This window comes from Medicago sativa, chromosome 3 (assembly GCF_051527215.1).
Source record: "Medicago sativa cultivar Bolivia chromosome 3, Bolivia_mono, whole genome shotgun sequence".
Taxonomy (NCBI): Eukaryota; Viridiplantae; Streptophyta; class Magnoliopsida; order Fabales; family Fabaceae; genus Medicago; species Medicago sativa.
The window spans coordinates 73,351,298-73,371,789 of record NC_140751.1 but is presented as its reverse complement, the minus strand read 5'-3'; the positions used below and the strand labels follow the sequence as shown (position 1 = coordinate 73,371,789).

Sequence of the window (20,492 nt, the reverse complement as noted above, 5' to 3'; positions counted from 1 at the left end):
TAGTGAATCAGGTGCAACATTTGGACTTTATCTATTTTATAATCAGATCTTCTACATTTGTTTCATTTGGTTTGAGCCAACGGATAAGGAGTTCAAGGTCATTGGTTTAAACTCGAACAAAAAAGAAAAAATTAATCTAAACTAAAATTATTAGCATTTGTCATTAAAAGAAAAAGGATAAATAGTCACTTTGGTCCCTGAATGTGTAGCAAGTAGTCACAATAGTCCTTCAATGTATCAAAATTCCAAAATAGTCCCTAGTTGTCCACTTTGTTAGTCAAAATAGTCCCTAAAGCTTAAATAACTCCTTAATACTCACAAGAACTCTTTTGATATAAGGACTAAAATGACAATAAGTAAGTACGTATAAGGACTAATATGACAATAAGTAAGTCTATTAAAGGACTAATATGACAATATTAACGAAATATTTTAATATCAAGGACTATTTTGACTAACAAAGTGCACAATCAGGGACTATTTTGCTATTTCGATACATTGAGGGACTATTATGACTACTCGTCACTCATTCAAGGAGCAAAGTGACTATTTCCCCAAAGAAAAATGATACCTAAGATGGTATGAGAGCCCAAAAAGACTTAACCCCGTGATTGATTTATTGGGCTGCTAAGACTTAAAAAGAAGCACGGTGATTGCTCTATAGGCCCCTCTAATTGCTTGACCTATGAAATAAGCTGACCGAGAGTTATGTTTTGATAAAAAAAAAAAAACGATTGGATGATAACTCCTAATAAATTTTAATTTTGTGCTACTGAAAATAATGATTCGTTAAATCTGAGTGGGCTTTTGAGTCACGGGGCTATCAATCAATTACCAAGATGCATAAGCCTAGACCCGAAAGATAGTAGTAATGCAATTTGGCAAGAAATTAAATATTTGACGATTAGTTGTATATATAGCCGCTTTAGCTAATTTATAGGCGACAATATTGGTTTGTCTCCTAGAAAATTCATCCAACAAATGTGAACATAAACTTGAAAAATAAAGAAATAATCTTTGATGATGAATCAAAATGAGACAAATTCGGACATAAATTGTTGAAACCATCGGCCACTAATTTTGCCTCAAGATCATATATAACATTGTTAAGACCCAATTGATCAATCCATTTGATAGCTTGTAGTAGACCAAATTACTCCCCCTCCTTCAAGCTCACATAATTTAGGACAGAGTAGTAGTTGACGCGCGTTAGGTTCAATCCTTCTTGCTGTTGTATTACCAAATAACAACAAGTGAACATGATTGAACAATTAATCATACATCAAAATGTCATTGCAGCTTATCCAGGCTGGCCTAAAATACACGATCACACTATTTATATTAAATTAATCTTGATATATTGATAATTAATAGTGGTTACGGCTTTCCAAGAAATGTATGAAGGGAATGATAAATACAAAAGTGGTTACAACTTACAAGGATGGGGAATTTGCTATACTCATTTTTGATAATGTATGGTTGGAAAGTCGTCTTCTTTCCTAACTGCTTGATTCTTTTTGTTAAGTATTTCACTAACAACTACTCTAAAGAGATACCCTACCAAACCACTTCCTAATTTACCAATCTCATTCTCAAATTCACTTTCCTCTACTATTTAATTTCCTATTAAAGATTCAACAAAAAGATAATGATTGGACATCTACATTTTGTTATGTGGTTACATCCAGCCTACTATTCTCTTTTAATTATATAAAATATGTGTAAGCTATTAATAAAGGATAATGTTATAATTAATTTTCACTAAATTAATTGGGGATGAGACTGAAATCATTTCTAATAGGGTCAAATGAACATATATTATGTAATATAAAGGTAGATGACAACTATTTATATATATACCAAATTCAGAAAACTTATATACATATTATCTCCTTCATTTCCCTCTTCATTGTTGTGTAATAAGAAAGCAAAGGAGGGAAATTCTAAGAAGCAAAAATGGATTGTTGTGTGTGTACAACTATGCCATTAATATTAAGACCTCCAAGGAATACAATATGTGGGGCATGTTATGAAGGAGTTAGGAGCATGATCAACATGATGAACGGTCTTGAAAGTGAGAAAGCAAAAACAATCACTACTCCAAATGGTTCTCCTATTTCGCGGCGAAATTCGAGTAAGGCAAGCTCTAATTCTTTTCATAATTCTTCTATGGTTGATTTGAAAATAAGTTTATAATCAAGTGTATAATCTAAAAGAGGCAATGAATGATATTATTTTTCCTCTGCAGACACTTGATGATTGCATAAGATGGTGTTCTGAGCAAATAGACCAATTTAATCAACAAAAACAAGATTTGGCTTATCTCAGAGGTTTTGCTGCTGCCTTCAAAGAACAAATTCACACAGATATATTGATAAGTCCAGGCAATCTTGGTCCACCTATACCTGCTCATAAATCCGTTTTGGTGAGTTCTTGTTTTTCCCATTAAATAATTTTCATTAACCATTCTTTAATATTTAAAATTTACATATAAATGCTTATCATATAAGTGTTCATGCATAAGATAATTATTCTATAACAAAAGATAAAATAAAGTATTTTTTGGCGGTTTCTGTCTCACGATTGATCTCGGTGTAGTTTTTTTTTTGGGCGTTCAGCCCTCTTTGTAAACAAAAAAATAAAACAAAATAAAGAAATATTGTTATTAAAGTATAAATTGTTTTAACAAGATATGCTAAAAAGCTTAAAAAAAATAAGCTGGAACAACTTATGAACATATGATAAGTTGTTTTCATAAATTATCTCAAACAATGTATAAATAGTTGTGTTAAGTAGATAAACAAATAAATACTTATGTTAACATGTGATATTTATGTTATTGTAATGTAGGCTGCAAGATCAGAAATTTTCAAGAATATGCTAGAGATTGATGAATGTAAAGCTGCACCAACTTGTAACACAATAACTCTACCTGACCTGAACCATGAAGAATTAGAATCTCTCTTAGAATTTCTCTACAGTGGGACATTGCCTTTGGAAAAATTGGAGAAACATGTGTATGCCTTGTCACAAGCAGCTGATAAGTATATTATCCCACATTTGCTGAAATACTGTGAAAGATATTTGTTCAGCTCACTTAGCACCTCTAATGCATTTGAGACACTAGAAATTGCTGATACTTGTTCAAACCAAGATTTGAAGGAGACATCCTTTAATTTCTTAGTTAAAAATATTGAGCATATGGTTACTTCTCCTAAATTTGAAGCATTTGTGCATAGGAGTCCGCATTTAACTGTGCAATTAGTTTCAAGAGCATTTGTGAATGGTTCCAAATTATCAATTTCTCTATAAGTGGAAAAGGCACAGCTGTTTTTATTTTGAATTTAATTTTTTGATTATGTATCTATTGAAATGATATATTGTGAAACAGAATAACAAAATTCATGCATTGTTCTCACCAAAGCCATTCCTTTAATGTTGGTCTCTGGTTTGTAAACATGTTATCTATCTCCCTGCTTCTTCTTTTTTCTTGTTCTCTTAATTCTGAAATGTCATTTTTTTTTAATTGAATAAATCAATAAAAAAAAGACTTGTAAATGATACAAATGATTTGAATTCGGCCTACTCATTCATAAACCATAACACAATTCAAACATGGGTAAGGACTTTTTTGACTCCATGTTTATTTTTTAATTTTTTTTGTTAAGTTGTCTGATGGTTAGAAATTTACTTTTGTGAGTAAGTAGAAAATTTGAGGTTCAAACTTTAACCCATGTATATATATTGCAATGTCTTACAAGAAGGATGCCGATTTAGTTGCTTATTTCGTGATGAAAATATTTTGGTCTCCCTATTGAATGATTTAGTCGCTAAATAAGTTTGTGACCATTTAGATATAGATTTATTTGAAAACAAAATTGTTTAACCACTAATCGCTAATGTTCGAGACTTCTCTAACATTTTGTCTTTAAATTGGTTGTTAAATCCTATTTGTTTTCATAGATATTTTGCTCAAATGAAACTTTTACTATGTAATGGAGGTAAAGTTCCTTTTCACCTTTCTTTATTCACAAGATTAAATAAAAAATAAAAGGTAATTAGTTCTCTTTGGATGGAATTGAATGACTCTCTCCATCACCTTTCTTTTTTTATAATTAGTCCTCAACGATGATATCATTAGATTTGACGTTCAAATCCAAAACCTTGCGGTTAGTGTGAGTTTAAGGTGGTTTGTCACTTCATCTTTTTTTTTTTTGGAAGGATTGTCACTTCATCTATATACCGAAAGAAAACCCGTGAACTAATTTTATTTTTCTTCCAAATTGGAAAGATTTAAAGCTCGTAGAATATTTGTTTATAATTTGGACATTTTCTTACACAATTTATAATTTGAACTTATATATCATTTTTTAAAATTTGACTAAATACTATGATGGTAAAAATAAAATTTTGTACTTTCTCTCTATTAAAATTTCTGTCCAAGGTCGAACCAAATACAAAACATTTAAAATTCATTTCCTTTCTCATTCTCTCTCTTTCCCTCCTTTTGATTAAAATTTCTCTTCTCCCCTATCATCTGTTGAACATAACATACCCTTCTTATTTGGATCAACGAGTGTTAGACCAATTTGTATGTACTTAAATAAAATAATAATGAAAATATCTTTCTTTTTTGTTTCGGCACATATGAGTGTGTGGGATGGTAGACCAAGTCGTCTCTATTTTTTTCAAACAAAAAAAAAAAACAGCAAAGACTTTTAAACAACTTATGTTGTTGGAGATTAATCGATAAATAGATACTTCCATGTAGTAGATGTTATGACTGTCCTGCAATCTACTTTTTGTTAGTAATTTTATGGAATAAATTGATCAAGATTGGACCGGCTAACAAAAGATACATTAGAGACCAACATGACTAACTAATTTAGAGATGTGTATGCAAATTAGGATAAGGAGGAGATTATTAAAATGACAAAGTTGTATCTACCACCGTTGCAATCATAGAGAATCCTCTTTTGAAATCTGAAATCACCATATTTCTAAGTTGGAGAAATTCTTACTTTTAGTATTACCATCAATGTCTGCATACTCACCACCAGATTACAATCAACGATGGATATACGACGTTTTCATCAATTTTAGAGGCGAGGACACTCGTAAATTTGGAGGAGTGTGCTCAACCAAGCTGCAAATTTGTCTGGTTGGGATGCTAACAATTTCAGGTAAATAAATCAATACTTTCTGCCTTATACAGTTCAATTAAGTTGCTATTCATAACCTAGTTTAGATAGTTTATTCAAATTAGTGGAATTAACCCGTGCTTAGATTAATTATTATATCCGTGAAATTGACATGTGGTAGATGCAGAGGTTACTTAATTATTTATAGTATGATTTCCTATAAACATGTTACAGTAGTTTAGTTAAGCTACTAATCTTTCATAATTTATGCTCATTCTATCTGTTTGTAATGATTATTGAAGGAGTGAAGCTGAACTAGTGAAGAAAAGACTTTGGGGGAAAACTGTCCTACTGGATGATGTGAGTAAGTTTGAGCAAATAAAAGCCCTATGTGGAAATCGTAAGTAAATGGTTTGGTCCGGGAAGTGTATTAATCGTTACAACCAGAGATGTACACCTACTTAAATTGCTTAAAGTTGCACATGTTTGTACAATGAAGGAAATGGATGAAGATGAGTCCCTTGAACTTTTCAGTTGGCATGCTTTTAGAGAACCAAGTCCAACAAAATACTTAGTAAACTCTCTAGAAATGTTGTTGCTTATTGTGGAGGATTGCCACTTGCTCTTGAAATCCTTGGATCTTACTTATATGGAAGGACAGAAGGAGAATGGACAAGTGTATTGTCAAAACTAGAGAGAATTCCTAATGACCAAGTACAAAAGAAACTAAGAATAAGCTATGACGGTTTAAAGGATGATATGGAAACGGATATATTTCTTGACATATGTTGTTTCTTTATCGGTAAGGACAGGGCCTATGTTACCAAGATACTAAATGGGTGTGGACTTTATGCTGACATTGGAATAACGGTTCTCGTAGAACGAAGCCTTGTAAAAATTGAAAAGAATAACGAGCTTGCAATCCATGATCTGCTAAGAGACATGGGAAGAGAAATTGTCCGTCAGAGTTCAGCTAAAAATCCAGGGAACCGTAGTCGATTATGGTTTCATGAGGACGTACATGTAGCCTGTTTGGATTTGATTTTTAAATCACGTTAGGATGAAATATCGCTTCCAAGACAAGAAAAAAGTGAAAATAAAGAAGCTAACTTTTGTAGCTTCTGATAAAACGTGGTTTTTTTTCATTTTCACTGCTGTAGCAAACATGCTAATGATGTTTTGACAAAAAATATGGTAAGATATTCCTCTGTATAACTATTGGCTGAAATTTTATGGATAGATGATATGAGTGTGTTTGCATATTCATAATCATTATAGGCGTGCTTTGTTTGTACTGCTACAACTTTATGCATATTCATATTCATATTTATGTATCACTTTCTTGTTCTAGCAAGGAAATGAGAAAGGTTTCTTTTTCCCCTTACTTTTATGTATTTTTGCTCTTCAAATGCAGGGAACAAAAAGTGTGGAGGGATTTACGTTTAAGTTGCAAAGAACTGACAGAGTTTGCTTCAGTACTAATTCTTTCGAGGAAATGAAGAAACTAAGACTTTTACAACTTGACTGTGTTAACCTCATTGGAGACTATGGATGTCTTTCCAATCAACTGAGATGGGTCAAATGGCAAGGATTTACTTTCAACAATATACCAAATGACTTTTATCAGGGAAATCTTGTTGCTATGGACTTAAAACGCAGCAATATTAGACAAGTTTGGAATGAAACAACGGTATAATGATAACATTCTCTTGTGAAACTAAAAAGTTGATGCCAATAGTAATTGTTGCCGCCATTTTTTTTTTAACTTTTATTTTAAACAATTATCTTGCAGTTGCTGGAGAAGCTTAAATTTCTTAATCTCAGTCATTCTAAGTTCTTGAAAAACAGCCCCGACTTTTCAAAAATTACCGAATCTAGAAAAGCTCATCATGAAGGATTGTTCAAACTTGTCTGATATACACCAGTCCATTGGAGATCTGAATAGTCTTCTTCTGATAAATTTGAAGGACTGTACAAGTCTTAACAATCTCCCAAAGAAGATATATCAGTTGAAATCGTTGAAAACTCTCATCATTTCTGGTTGTTCAAAGATTGAAAACTTGGAAGAAGAAATAGTGCAAATGGAATCATTGACAACACTGATTGCAAAAGATACAGGTGTAAAAGAGGTGCCATATTCAATAGTCAGATCGAAAAGCATCGCGTATATATCTCTATGTGGATATGAAGGATTATCACATGATGTATTTCCCTCTCTCATTTGGTCTTGGATGTCACCAACAATGAATTCTCTACCTCGCGTTTCCCCATTTGGAAACATGGCTTTGTCTCTAACTTCCATCAATATACATAATGTGGGGTTTCTATCACCTGTGATCAAGAGCCTTTCACAACTCAGAACTGTTTGGGTACAATGCCGCTCAAAGATTCAACTAACTCAAGAGTTACGAAGAATGCTTGGTGGTCAATATGATGTGAACTTTACCAAATTGGAAACATCACATGCATCACAATTCTCAAATCGTTCTTTGAGGTCACTTTTGATTAGAATGGGAAGTTGCCACACAGTTATTGATACTCTTGGCAAGAGTATATCACAGTTTCCTTCTCTGTCTTCTTGACTTCTCCACCCTTTATTTTATAGATATGTTAAATCTTAATTCCCATGCGAAGCATTTAGACATAATGGTTTATTTCTCAATAATTTTACCCTGCACTTGAAATACTGAAACCCAAATCAGCTTGATATTGCAATAAATGATTGATGATTGAGCTGGAGTGACTAAGGAAAACAGGCAAAATGTAATAGCAGAAAATGTAGCATATGGTTGCATGGTAGAACGGGTAGAAAATGAATGACACGGAACAAAGGATGCTCTGCAGCTATATTCGAGGATGCTCCCTTTTTGAGTCTTAAATTACAGAACCCTTAAATGAAATTGAATGATATAATTTGCTATATTTGTACAGTTTTTATTCCTTTGTTACATCATGTACACCCAATAGTGGGGCACTCCCATTCGCTCAACTCGGAATCAACATAGATCAACATTGCATACCGAGTAGTGAATATAGTTGTGTTGCATCATCATTGTGTCGTTATGCATACATTTAGATCTGTGTGCTTAACACCAACGTGTTATGTTTGTATAGTAACTTGTTGCATGGTTTGTTTGTGTGTCTATCTCTTAATTTCTTACTCGTGCAATTATTTCAGTTTTACTGTCACATGATTATATAATTAACAAAGCATATCCAACTTGAATAGCACAATCATGTTATTAACGAAGCACATATGCTTATGATACAGGAATCTACAACCAACAATTAAAGTGATTTGTTCCTTCCGGGTGGAAATTATCCTTCTTGGTTAGCCTATACAGGTGAAGGACCTTCGGCACAATTTCAAGTTCCTGAGGATATTGATTGTCGCATGAAGGGAATAATCCTATGCATTGTTTATTCATCAACATCTGAAAACATAGGACTAGTGTCTTGATCATTAATTACACAAAGTGCACCGTCCAGATATACAAGCGAGACACGATAATGTCCTTTAATGATGAAGATCAGAAGAATGTAACATCAAATCTCAGACCTGGCGACGAAGTGGAGATCTTTGTAGCTTTTGAGCATGGATTGATTGTTAAGGAGACGGCTGTTTATCTGGTATATGGCCAGTCAATTGCAATGGAAATTGGAGGTGAGTCATCAACTAACATGGAATTGGAACCGTTAGCCGAAGTGAACATGCAACCATCACCTAACATGAAAGTAGAAGCATCACTTGATGTTGAAATGGATCTGTCACCTGATGTGAAAGTGAGGTCATCACCTATCATACAAATGGAGCCATCACCAAAGTCCAATAAAAGGATGTGTACAATCCTTGCAAAAAGAATTAGGGCATGTTTATGCTTGAACCAACATGGAGATAAAGATTTGAACAATTTTTTATTGGACAAGGTTTTGTCATATAAACATATTTGAAGTCCATTTCAGCCTGTGTTCTGCGTGTTTCCAAATTAGAAAGACGTGGAATTGAAAGTTAAAATGCATAAGGTATTATGTTAGGTTTAACAAAGACTCATGAGTCATGACCAATTGTTTTTCATCTATTGTAATTAGCATGCACAAACATAAGCAATCTGGCATATGGATTGAATTATATTTACACTTGCAGATTCAAATTTGTGCATGCAGACTCACAGAGACAAAGATGTCGACACAACTTTTCATTCTCTTGATCTACCAAAGAGTAGTGATTTAGGGTCAATTTTGACCCAAAATCACCATCTGAATTGTTTTTATTTCTCTTTTAGAAAAATAAGTGACTTTCACATGTCTTTCAGTTTTCTTTCGTTTGTTTTGGTGATTTCATCATCTAGCACGACTTTATTTATTTTGATTTCTCGTCTTTGTGCGGTGTGTTTTTGATTTACTGTCTTTGATGTTTATTTGAAAGATTAGTTTTGATCAAGTGTATATTCAATTCAATCAATGACTTTTGCGTCAACGTTTTAGATCTGGAAATATGAGTATTTAAGTGGCTTCAGTACATTCATATTTGTAGGCATGTATTCCGCTGTCTTTACCGACTCTAGATTTGTATTGTATTAATGTACTCTATAAATTTAAATAAATAAATATCATTTATTTTTGTCAAAAAAAAATTTGATTTATTTTTGCAAAACTCATTTTCGTATCTTGCATAAACATCTCAACAAATAATCAATATCTACTTTGATTTTTATCGTCTAAATATCCTTATTTATTAATTTTGTTAAGTCTGCAGCAACTTAACCTAATTTTCTTTTATAATATTTTCAGATTTCATACATTTTATGAAGTGTTTGATTTTGTCTACTATAGATTATCACGTGTTATTTTTTTCACCGTTACCAATTATATGTTGCATTTTATTATTCGTATGTCAATTTCTTTACAATAAACCCGAGCGGAGCACGGGTTAAATATCTAGTTTTATTGTTTGTTTTTATTACTTTCTAATTTATTTTAACCTAATTTATTTCGCTAAATTACTATATTTTCATAAAAACAACTTCTTATATATAGCCGCTAGCTCATTCCTTCTCTTTCCAAGGTTCCAATTCCAATGGCTTCTCTTGCTTTCTTCAGAAAACCCTCTTTCCATTTCATATCTCGTGCAACTTCTTCCATCATTTCCATCAACAACAATGCATCTTCTTTTGTTTCTCTCCAGAGAACCATGGCCACTTTCACACCGACGTAATAATTTTAAAACCCTTACTTCATTTCTTGTTACCTACGTTACTTGTCATGGATGCTTATATAACTTGCCTGCATGCGATCATCATGCACATTAACAAATTAGGTTTATTTTATCTATGTTTTATTATACAGCATAATAAGCATTGACACTTTAAATTGAATGCATGCTTAGTGTTTGACATATGGTTTTAAATTGCGGTCGCGGATCCAGTCATTACGGCTACTGTGATGCGCATTTCAGTTGTTGCAGTGTGAAATAATTTTAAATTTTCACAAACTATATAAAGTGACATCACTATGCTACTACACTATTTATCCACTACTTAGAGTCTTAGTTTGGTCCGTAAATACTGATTGGGAAATGCTTGAAATACACACTTGGGAGACGGTTAAATGTATGTTTTTTCATTATATCTAAAGCATAGCATATTGGAATTGGGTTTTCGAAATTTTAATTTTTGGTGACAAGATTTGGAACATGGGACGAAATCATCTGATGTGGTTCATGATGTGCTAACGATGCAGCCGTACACATGGTTGAAGATCACACCGCAATTGTGGTGCGATGCGGTGGCTACCACATCATCAATATATGCTGGCCGCAATTTAAAACCATGGTTCGACACATGTATTTTGTGTCGGAGCATAGGGTATGGGAATATGCTATTATTAAGTGACAAATTGTTTCCTTTCTATTGTTGTTTTCGTTTGCAGAAAGCCCCATGTCAATGTTGGCACTATTGGTCATGTGGATCATGGAAAAACCACACTAACTGCTGCAACTACAAAGGTTTTGGCATTAAATTTGTGTGACTCGGTTTAGGTTTTTTTGCTGCACAATACTTATTATACAAGTGAATTGATTGATTTTGTGGAACAGGTACTAGCTGCTGAAGGTAATGCCAAGGCCATTTCTTTTGATGAAATCGACAAGGCTCCTGAGGAAAAGGAGAGAGGAATTACTATTGATAGGGTAAGACTTAGTTCATTTTCTCTATTTTTTTTAAATTCATACTCAAATCATGCATTTTGTAAAATTTCCTGATTGTTCTTGCAGTCTCATGTTAAGCTTCCAATTGTGAGAGGTTCAGGTCTGTATCTTGAAACTAATGAAGAACTAGGAGAGAAAGATATCTTGAAACTAATCGTTGCTGATCCTGTTCGACAGCTTGACAGACCTTTTTTAATGCCAATAGAAGATATTTTCTATATTCAAGTAAGTAGAAATATCATACAGTGAACAAAATTATTTTCTCTGTTCTGTATATACTCCTCCACATATGTTGTCAACTTCCTGATGTTCCTTCCACTATCTTCGGTTTATGGGAAGGGGCGTGGAACTGTTGCCACTGGTCATGTTGAACAAGGTACTATCAAAGTTGGTGAAGAGGTTGAAATACTAGGACTGACACAGGTACGCAGAAAATTAAATGTCTTATAATCTTTTTGCTTACTGGTTTATGTTTTTGTATTTATCAGTCTTCTGTGTGCAGGGTGAACCTTTGAAGACTACTGTAACTGGTGTGGAACTGTTTAAGAAACTTGTGGATAGAGGAGAAGTGAGTAAAATCATATAGCATTTACGACTATCCTCTACTCTTTTTTTCCTCGCAATTTGGACTAGTGGATAATTGAATATTATGTGTCCATTTTTAGGCTGGTGATAAAGTAGGACTTCTTTTACCAGGTCTTAAGCATGGTGATGTGCAGAGGGGAATGGTGAGTGAAACAGATTCTGATTCAAAATGCAATTTACCATTTCATTTTATGAAAATGAACCAATTTTTCCTTCTCCGTTTTTAAAACCTTCTTTTGACGAAAATTATAGGTTATCGCCAAGCCTGGTACATTGAAAACATATAAGAAGTTTGAAGCACAAATTTTTTCTGTCGACTCTAAATTTTACCTGAGGACGGCAGACATTACCGGAAAGGTACAATTACCTGATGATGTCAAGATGGTTATGCCTGGTGATAATGTGACTGCAATTTTTGAGCTGATGTTACCTTATCCTCTTGAACATGGTAAGCATTATCTATGATGGATCACAGAATATAGTTTTTTCATCTTTTGCTTACTTAGAATACTTGCTGAATAAGATCTACATTATCAATCAGATTAAAATTGATGTCGTATAAGAAAGTTGGAACTGTCTTTGCATTGTGTTTGTTTTCTTAGTTATTATCTATTTTGATGTCATATGTCCAACACTTTTGTGTGTGACCACAATCCACAATATAATCTTACAACAATCATTTAATTATCAACAGGACAAATATTTACTTTGAGAGAAGGAGACCGGACAGTTGCTGCAGGAGTTGTCTCCAAAGTCCTTTCCTAGAATGTTGATTTGGAGTCCACAAAGTTTCTGTCCAGTAATTTGTAATTAAGTCGCAAATAGGGATTGAAACCAGCATGCAGAGAGGAATCTATGATTCAACTATTTTTGACACTTGATGTGTTGGTTCCATTTGAATATGTTTGTTTTACCTGTCTGAGGAATCAGTGTTTCTTTCATTTGTTCATCTTAGATGTTTTTTTCTTATATATTAACAAAAAATTGTTGAAACTATTTTGAATGTCAAATAAACATTTATCAATTTTGACTCAATTATCGCAATGTTTGCATTATTCTTTGCATTCAATCAATACTTTTTTTTCTCTCTTTATACTTTGAGATTATTTCTTTTTAATTGAAGTGTTACTTTATTATTATTTTTTATTATTATAATAATGTATACATCGCACCACAATTGGGGTGTGATCTTCAACCACGTGTGGATCAACACCAGCGTGTTATGTTTGTATAGTAACTTGTTGCATGGTTTGTTTGTGTGTCTATTCTGCTCTTATATGGTTTGAACTTAATTTCTTACTCGTGCAACTATTTCAGTTTTACTGTCAGATGATTATATAATTAACAAAGTATAGGCAACTTGAATAGCACAATTGTGTTATTAATGAAGCCATATGCTTATGATACAGGAATTAACAACCTACAATTATAATGACTTGTTCCTTCCGGGTGGAAATTATCCTTCTTGGTTAGCCTATACAGGTGAAGAACCTTCAGCACAATTTCAAGTTCCTGAGGATATTGATTATCAGATGAAGGGAATAATCATATGTATTGTTTATTCATCATCTTCTGAAAACATGGGAATTGAATGTCTTACTGGTGTCTTGATCATTCATTACACAAAGTGCACCATCCAGATCATATACAAGCGAGACACGATAATGTCCTTTAATGATGAAGATTGGAAGAATGTAAGATCAAATCCCGGACCTGGTGACAAAGTAGAGATCTTTGTAGCTTTTGAGCATGGATTGATTGTTAAGGAGACGGCTGTTTATCTGGTATATGGCCAATCAATTACAATGGAAATTGAACCATCAATTACTATTGAAGTTGAGTCATCAACTGACATTGAATTGGAGCCATTAGCCGAAGTGAACATGCAACCATCACCTAACATGAAAGTAGACGCATCATTTGACGTTGAAATGGATCTGTCACCTGATATGAAGGTGCAGTCGTCACCTATCATGAAAATGGAGCCATCACCAAAGTCCAATAAAAGGATGTATGCTATCCTTGCAAAAGGAATTGGGGCATGTTTGTGCTTGAACCAACATGGAGATAAAGGTTTGAAAAATCTTTGCCTGGACATGTTTTTGTCATATAAACACTCATGAGTCATGGCCAATATTTGTTAGACTCGTGGATCATGGCCAATATTTGTTTATCTATTAATCAGAATACAGACATAGGATTGAATTATATGTATGTATAGATTAAAATGTGTACATGCAGACTCATAAGACACAGATCTCAATCATATCATAGTATATGTAATCTAACTAGAGAGCATGTATGTAACTGTTGTTTGAAATAGCATCACGACATACTCAGAAACACACAAATTATAGATTAAAATGTGTACATGCAGACTCATAAGACACAGATCTCAATCATATCATAGTATATTTGTATTTAGAGCTGTAACTTCTTGCTTCTAGTACTGTCACCATTCCACAAGGACAAAGCATGTACCTACCTCTATTCCCATGTGTGCTCGTAAATCATTCCAACAAAACAATGTCCTCAACACATATAGCCTGCTACTACCTTGTCTCTTGCCTTCCATCAAAGTACATGTATAATTTGTTCTGGAATCTCCTATAGTATTTCTTTTATAAGGTACTATAACTCATATACATAAATCTTGAAAACTCCTATCAAATGAAGCAAAAAGATATGCTAGCTAAGATAAGAAAAAGAGCAATCAGTTAACAGAAAATAAGAAAAAGAGCAATCAGTTAACAGAAAAGAAGCCAATGGAATACAGATAATTCTTGGTGGTCAAAACCACAAATATAAATCAGTTGGGGGCACACATATAAAACATATAGTACAACATTTAAATATTTTAATAAAAAGAAAAAATTGATTCCTCTCAACAAAAAATTGGTTATTCTCTTTTGACCTTTTTTTTATTTGTGGGCCTAAATGATTTTAATTTGGATTTGTGACCACATAAACCTTTTTATTTGTGGGCCTAAATGATTTTAATTTGGATTTGTGACCACATAAACCATACTCATGGAATACCGTGTAACGTTTTTTAGGGTTGCTGCGTAATTAACTCATGAAAAATACATTTTTGTACAAATCATTGAAAATATTAAAAGTTACAGATCACAATTTCACGAACGCAAGAAGAGTCAACATGTGTGACTAGTTATGAAGCCCGAATAATCCAAACATGATGATCGATTTGTCTTGGATACCGATACTTTGCGGATACTCATGAATACGTACCCACGAAGCATTGAAATTAATTTTTTAAAAATATTTTATCGGATACGTTACCAATACATGCATATATTTTTAAGATATTTCATTGATATGTATCATAGAAAAGATGAAGGGTAAAAAAAAAACATGAGACAATGTTGTGAGAATTCAATGAGGGTGTATATTATTTAATTTAATATGTGAATAGGTTGAATTGTCTTTCAATAAACCGTACTTAAAGTAATGTTTTTTTGTGGATGAATGTAACAAGAGAGAAGACTCAATTGATCATCGTTATACAAAATTGGTTTTAAGTTCTTTAGTGATACTTTAGTTTATGTATTTTATATGCATATAAGTTTTACTATAACAAATTTATTGATTTATCTTATTTGTATCGTATCTTAAATTTTAAAAAAATTATGTATCCGCGTATCTGTATTGTGCCCACACTTATAGTATATATCCGAGCTTTATAGTTAATTATTTTTTTGTACTTTCAAAAAAACATTTTTGGTGGAGGTGCGAGGAAACTTCATAGTTGATTAGATATAATTCAAAAAAAAGTTAATGACAAAGATATATAATATGTCCCTTCGGGGACATCCGATAAAATTGGAACGATACATGGACAAAGATATATAATATAAATTTATTGGAGAAAAAAAAATTAGTTTACTCATGGTCCGTCGGGTATGGATCATCAACCCGATCCAGATAGAAAACACGGATCCGGATCCTTCTTCTTAGTATCGTATCATTTTTGTTGAAGAAATCTCAACACAGAGAATACTGTCACTTGCAATTTTCCAGCTTCACCACCTTTCGCACAATGCGCGCCGTTGCAGCTCAATTCTCTAACGTAATATGCTCTTTGATCCTCCTCAATTTCAACCCTAATTTTACAACCCCTTTTTCATTCATTTACAAATTCAACTCAAATTTTGAATTTGATTTTTGTTTTTGCAGTATTTATGTAGAAGAAGAGTTCCAATCAATCAACAATCTCGTAATTTTTCATCTTCTAATAGCAAAGGTATCACCTTTTCTTTACCCATACTTTTGTTGAAAAATTGGTGCAGCTATGAAATCATTTTGTTGAGAACAAAAATGAATCCCTCAATTTGAAGAACTAACTAATCTACTGTGTAAAAAACTGTACTTGTAGTGGTAAATGATAGACACTACTACTTAATGCTGATTTTGGGGAATTTATGTGATTCAATCTCTTTACCACACTTGTGATCGAAGGCGTTTTTGGTGTCCGACATGTGCAATGTCCGGCATCGACACCGGCACATCGGTGCCATTACATTCATTTATGTCATTTTCTTAGATTACTACATGTGTCAGTGACGTGTCTCTGTCGGTGCTTCTCATTCATTATGTCAAAACATGGAACTATAAAACGCAAAGAAGTTGAACTCTAAATGATTTTGGTTTCATTGTGTTGTGTAAATGAACTGCTCTATTATGTTGCATGACCAGATGAGCACCTACTCTTGGAGCATGAAGTTGAGAGAAAATTTGGGTGGTTATTGAAGAGTATATTTTTCGGGTCTGCACTTTATGCGGGATACCAGTTCTTTCCTTATATGGGTATTGATCATCCAGCTTTCAAAAGTTTTGCTGCAACGATTTCTTGTTCGTGAAGCTTCTGTTTACTCTTGCTGGTTCAAACCTGACAGTGTTGTTGAAACAAAAATTTCAGGGGAAAATTTGATGCATCAGTCGGTATCTCTTTTGCGTGTCAAGGATCCCTTGTTTAAAAGGATGGGAGCTTCTAGATTGGCCCGTTTTGCGAAAGATGGTAATTTGAACTATCTATATTTTTCTTCACAAATCACTTGGTATCAGCATTTTAATTATTTATAACTATGACCCTGTCAGGAATTTGGATAAGCAGCTTAATTTGCAGCTTACGATATAAGTGCTTACAAGATAATTGATAAACGCTTATGTATAAGCTATTTTTGTAACAAATGATAAAATGAAGTTAAATTGTTTTTGTATAAACTAGAAGCTGTTTTCATAAGATATCTTGGAGAGCTTATGAAAATAAGTCTAAAACAGTTTATGAACATGTCATTAGCTGTCTTCATATGTTCTCCCAAACTGTCTCACTAGTGCTTATGCCAGTGGATAAGCTCAAATCAGCCAATCCAAACAGGCCTCATATATTGAAGCACGTTGTGGTGCATTGTTCATTTGAATGTTGAGGCATTTGTTCTGCTAAACAAGTTTTGTTCATTTTTCTTGTGCTTGATTTGAGTACTATAGAGTTTTAATCTCAGCTTGCTGATGTGATGACAAATTCTGGTTAAAGGGAAGAGTTTATGGGGGATTTTGAACTTCGATAAAAGATTTTGTGCTTGAATTGTTCCTGAAAGACTGAAACAGTTACTCAGATTTTGATTGATCAGGATATTGAAATAAGAGTTGCTTTGTTGTTACGACCTTTTTTTAATGACAAAGCACAGATGCAGCGATGATTGAAAATTGAATTCTGTTCCATAACCAGCAAATAGTCTTTTTTTTTTTGCTTTAGCTAATTTGAGTGTTCAATCATATTTTCTATGTTCACAATATTTTGTAATTTTATCCATAGTTTTTCAATGTAAGGTATAGCTGCAATGCTTGCATGTGTATATTCAAATTGTTCACGTTCCTTTTGCTCAAAGATGAAAGCAGGATGAAGATAGTTGAGTTGGGTGGAGATAAAGAGCTCATAAATATGTTAAGCACGGCAAAAGATGACCGTACGCGGAAAGCGGCGCTGAATGCTCTGGCTAAGCTGTCACACTCAGGTTGAACCTATGCATATTACTTGCCAGATTTTCGTTTCTAAGTAGACCATTTCTTTTTAATATGCTGGTGGATATTCAGACCAATAGTAGTAGTAGTAACTCCATGGTCCTAAATAGTAAACCAGAAATGTTCATCCATTGCAATTTATTTGTACAATATTCTAGCTAAAAATCAACTTTAAGATCAAAGCGTAATAAGAACTTCAGAAAACTATTGTTTCAAATGTTTGTCATCTTTATTCAATCAATATGGGCATATAAAATACACATATTGACTTAGCGGGAGTTCAACCCACAAGGCCACAACCCCTTATCTCTCCAACCCTTATGCACCTTATCAGTAGTCCTTGTACAATGATAAATTATCAACACCTGCATCTTGTCCTATGAGCATATTGGATAAGATTCCAGCTCTTACAATATTACAAGGTCGGAAGAATATGTAGTTGTAACAGGGCAGTGCTGCTAGCACTAGTTTTCTTCTCTTTGTTTAAACAAACAGAGCCTAACGGCAAAAATTCACACTCACTAAGTGCTGAAAAAGGAGGTATTGTTGATTTGATCCCGCACCCTAGCATATCAAATGTGTCTGCAGTCTTTTAACTGATGGGCGATACTTACGAGACTCTTTTCAGTTTTCTATCGACAATGACATAATCTTTTTTTCTTTTTATAGATGAAGTTCTTGCATCCTTGCATCGTGCTGGGGCCGTTTCAGTTATTAGGTCCGCTCCAAGTTCACTCGAGGATGCAGATATTGAGAAATTCAAGTTGAGCTTGATGAAAAGATTCCAAGATCTTAAGTATGATGTGTCTTCCTGACTTTTACTAGAGGTTCTTGCCTTTTTTACCCTTCTTGTTGGCTCGGAGCATGAAATATGATGATATTAGAGTAAACTAGCCATGAAGGCATTTTCAAGGTACACTGGAAATTGTTATGTATCTTTCGACTAAATCTAATAACAGATTAGAAATCGATGAGTCAATTTCTCATATGTACTACTAGAGATTCTTTTCTTTTGGTTTCTTGATTCCATGAAGTTTGTAATAGTGTCTGTTTTGATTAATGAAATATATCTCTATTTACCAAAAAATATAGTTTTTTTTTTTTTTGTCAAGAGACAAATTCAGTTGTTAATATGATATGTTAGTGATTTGAACTCTAATTATTTCCTTTTCGTACTCCTTTTAATGTCTCATCTCAATCACTTGAGCTGCACCTTGGGGATGACTTATCAATGCTCATATGATATTTACTCATTGTATAAATATTTGGGAAATGTTAACGAATGCTCCCGGGGCACTCTTTAAGCACCTTTAATAGCAGGTTTTTACGAAAATCTGTGTAATCATTGAAATTTGTAACATTTGACTTTTTTTAGGAATATTTTCTAAATTTGGGATCCTTAAAGAGTGTCGGGGCACTCGTTAACGAGACCCATAAAATTTAAAGAAATATATAACAAATTTATAACTAACCCTACTATATTAATTTTCAAACTCTTATCTAATTTCCAAAATATAATCTTGAATCAAATATTTTTGTAACTTAAAATATAATATATTTATAAAAAAATCTAAATCAAATTTCAAATAAAATATTAATCAAATATCAAAACTTAAAAGAAATCATATCAATCAAAACAAACAATTAATATTCAAACAATCCTTTCAAAAAAAAAATTAATATTCAAACAATTTTACTATGTGTACCTCTATATTATGAAATGTGCAAACATTTGGATAATCTATAATAGTGAAATATTTGATCAACCTCTTAACTATTTTTAAAAAATTCAGAAGAAAACATTTAGTCAAGTAGCACGGGTTATCACTTATAAATGCAGATGCTAAAATAAAATTAGAATGGGCATCTCTATTATATATATTTGCCTTAATTTTTTTAAAAGTACACTTGGCACTCTTCTATGTTAAACTTCATTTAATGTATTACACACCTAAGCATCACTAATACACATGTGGACCTCATCATCTAATTGTAGCTTGATTATTGGCTATTGATAAATCATTGTTACATATTAACACATGTTTGACCTTGCCATTTATTACAATTGATACTGATATGAATGCCAATACAAAAGTGGCATCCTATAAGAATATGCTCTCTATTGACCCTACAACCATTTCATTTTGTATGTGTATTTCCACTAATCAAACAATCACTCTTTAATGTCCATAAATGTCTTATAATTACGTGTGAAAAAAGTTCTAATTTAATATCTGCATCAACAATTGTATTGCTCAATTTTTCTCTATAAATATTGGTTCAACTTTCACCATTTCATATTCATTCAAAGAATTCAGAATTCTTTCCAAATATTGTAACGAAAGTTGTATATGATGGTGGTTCGGGTAAAAAGGTGTTTTCATTTATACTATTTTCAGTTAGTTTTCTCTCATTGTATTGTTTTTATTTGATAGTATTATCTACCATTTTTTTTTAATTCACTTATAAATTCTAGACTTCTTTATCAAAGTCAGAGATTATGGATCTAATATGTAACGTGG

General features: G+C 32.9%; 4 protein-coding genes and 1 pseudogene across 6 annotated transcripts; all 5 read left to right on the top strand.

Annotated features, from left to right (window-relative positions):
- Positions 1–1,489: 1,489 nt before the first annotated feature.
- On the top strand, positions 1,490–3,468 carry LOC146940008 (BTB/POZ domain-containing protein). Of its 2 annotated transcripts, none has more exons than XM_085753587.1 (3): positions 1,490–2,134; positions 2,249–2,425; positions 2,851–3,468. In XM_085753587.1, the coding sequence occupies exons 1-3, from the start codon at positions 2,105–2,107 to the stop codon at positions 3,310–3,312; spliced, it is 669 nt and encodes a 222-aa protein (XP_085609713.1). In that variant the 5' UTR covers positions 1,490–2,104; the 3' UTR covers positions 3,313–3,468. The 2 variants fall into 2 exon arrangements, with proteins under 2 accessions (XP_085609713.1, XP_085609712.1); XM_085753586.1 differs by having other exon boundaries at positions 1,720–2,139.
- Positions 3,469–5,322: 1,854 nt separating this feature from the next.
- On the top strand, positions 5,323–9,186 carry LOC146940007 (uncharacterized; annotated as a pseudogene). Its single transcript, XR_015030013.1, has 6 exons — positions 5,323–5,330; positions 5,444–6,162; positions 6,313–6,335; positions 6,556–6,831; positions 6,934–7,701; positions 8,409–9,186. The product of XR_015030013.1 is annotated as an uncharacterized LOC146940007 (transcript).
- A 987-nt stretch (positions 9,187–10,173) lies between these two features.
- On the top strand, positions 10,174–12,995 carry LOC146940006 (elongation factor Tu, mitochondrial-like). The gene is made up of 9 exons (XM_085753585.1): positions 10,174–10,352; positions 11,070–11,145; positions 11,236–11,328; positions 11,413–11,571; positions 11,686–11,769; positions 11,849–11,914; positions 12,012–12,074; positions 12,184–12,379; positions 12,626–12,995. Exons 1-9 carry the CDS (start codon positions 10,219–10,221, stop codon positions 12,694–12,696), a joined length of 942 nt encoding a protein of 313 aa, XP_085609711.1. The 5' UTR covers positions 10,174–10,218; the 3' UTR covers positions 12,697–12,995.
- A 214-nt stretch (positions 12,996–13,209) lies between these two features.
- LOC146940005 (uncharacterized) lies at positions 13,210–14,179 on the top strand. The gene has a single exon (XM_085753588.1). It carries the CDS (start codon positions 13,326–13,328, stop codon positions 14,052–14,054), a length of 729 nt encoding a protein of 242 aa, XP_085609714.1. The 5' UTR covers positions 13,210–13,325; the 3' UTR covers positions 14,055–14,179.
- A 1,756-nt stretch (positions 14,180–15,935) lies between these two features.
- Positions 15,936–18,958, top strand: LOC146940004 (ARM repeat superfamily protein). The gene is made up of 6 exons (XM_085753584.1): positions 15,936–16,018; positions 16,126–16,192; positions 16,645–16,755; positions 16,868–16,966; positions 17,838–17,963; positions 18,640–18,958. The coding sequence occupies exons 1-6, from the start codon at positions 15,989–15,991 to the stop codon at positions 18,783–18,785; spliced, it is 579 nt and encodes a 192-aa protein (XP_085609710.1). The 5' UTR covers positions 15,936–15,988; the 3' UTR covers positions 18,786–18,958.
- Positions 18,959–20,492: the final 1,534 nt, after the last annotated feature.

Excerpts from the sequence above, each read along its gene's own strand:
- LOC146940008 (XM_085753586.1), top strand. The coding sequence starts at position 1,957 with ATGGATTGTTGTGTGTGTACAACTATGCCATTAATATTAAGACCTCCA. Across the intron at positions 2,140-2,248 it reads CGCGGCGAAATTCGAGTAAG|ACACTTGATGATTGCATAAG; the intron begins GCAAGCTCTAAT and ends TTTCCTCTGCAG. Across the intron at positions 2,426-2,850 it reads CTGCTCATAAATCCGTTTTG|GCTGCAAGATCAGAAATTTT; the intron begins GTGAGTTCTTGT and ends ATTGTAATGTAG.
- LOC146940006 (XM_085753585.1), top strand. The coding sequence starts at position 10,219 with ATGGCTTCTCTTGCTTTCTTCAGAAAACCCTCTTTCCATTTCATATCT. Across the intron at positions 11,146-11,235 it reads TAACTGCTGCAACTACAAAG|GTACTAGCTGCTGAAGGTAA; the intron begins GTTTTGGCATTA and ends TTTGTGGAACAG. Across the intron at positions 11,572-11,685 it reads AAGATATTTTCTATATTCAA|GGGCGTGGAACTGTTGCCAC; the intron begins GTAAGTAGAAAT and ends GTTTATGGGAAG.
- LOC146940005 (XM_085753588.1), top strand. The coding sequence starts at position 13,326 with ATGCTTATGATACAGGAATTAACAACCTACAATTATAATGACTTGTTC.
- LOC146940004 (XM_085753584.1), top strand. The coding sequence starts at position 15,989 with ATGCGCGCCGTTGCAGCTCAATTCTCTAAC. Across the intron at positions 16,019-16,125 it reads TTGCAGCTCAATTCTCTAAC|TATTTATGTAGAAGAAGAGT; the intron begins GTAATATGCTCT and ends TTGTTTTTGCAG. Across the intron at positions 16,756-16,867 it reads CCAGTTCTTTCCTTATATGG|GGGAAAATTTGATGCATCAG; the intron begins GTATTGATCATC and ends CAAAAATTTCAG.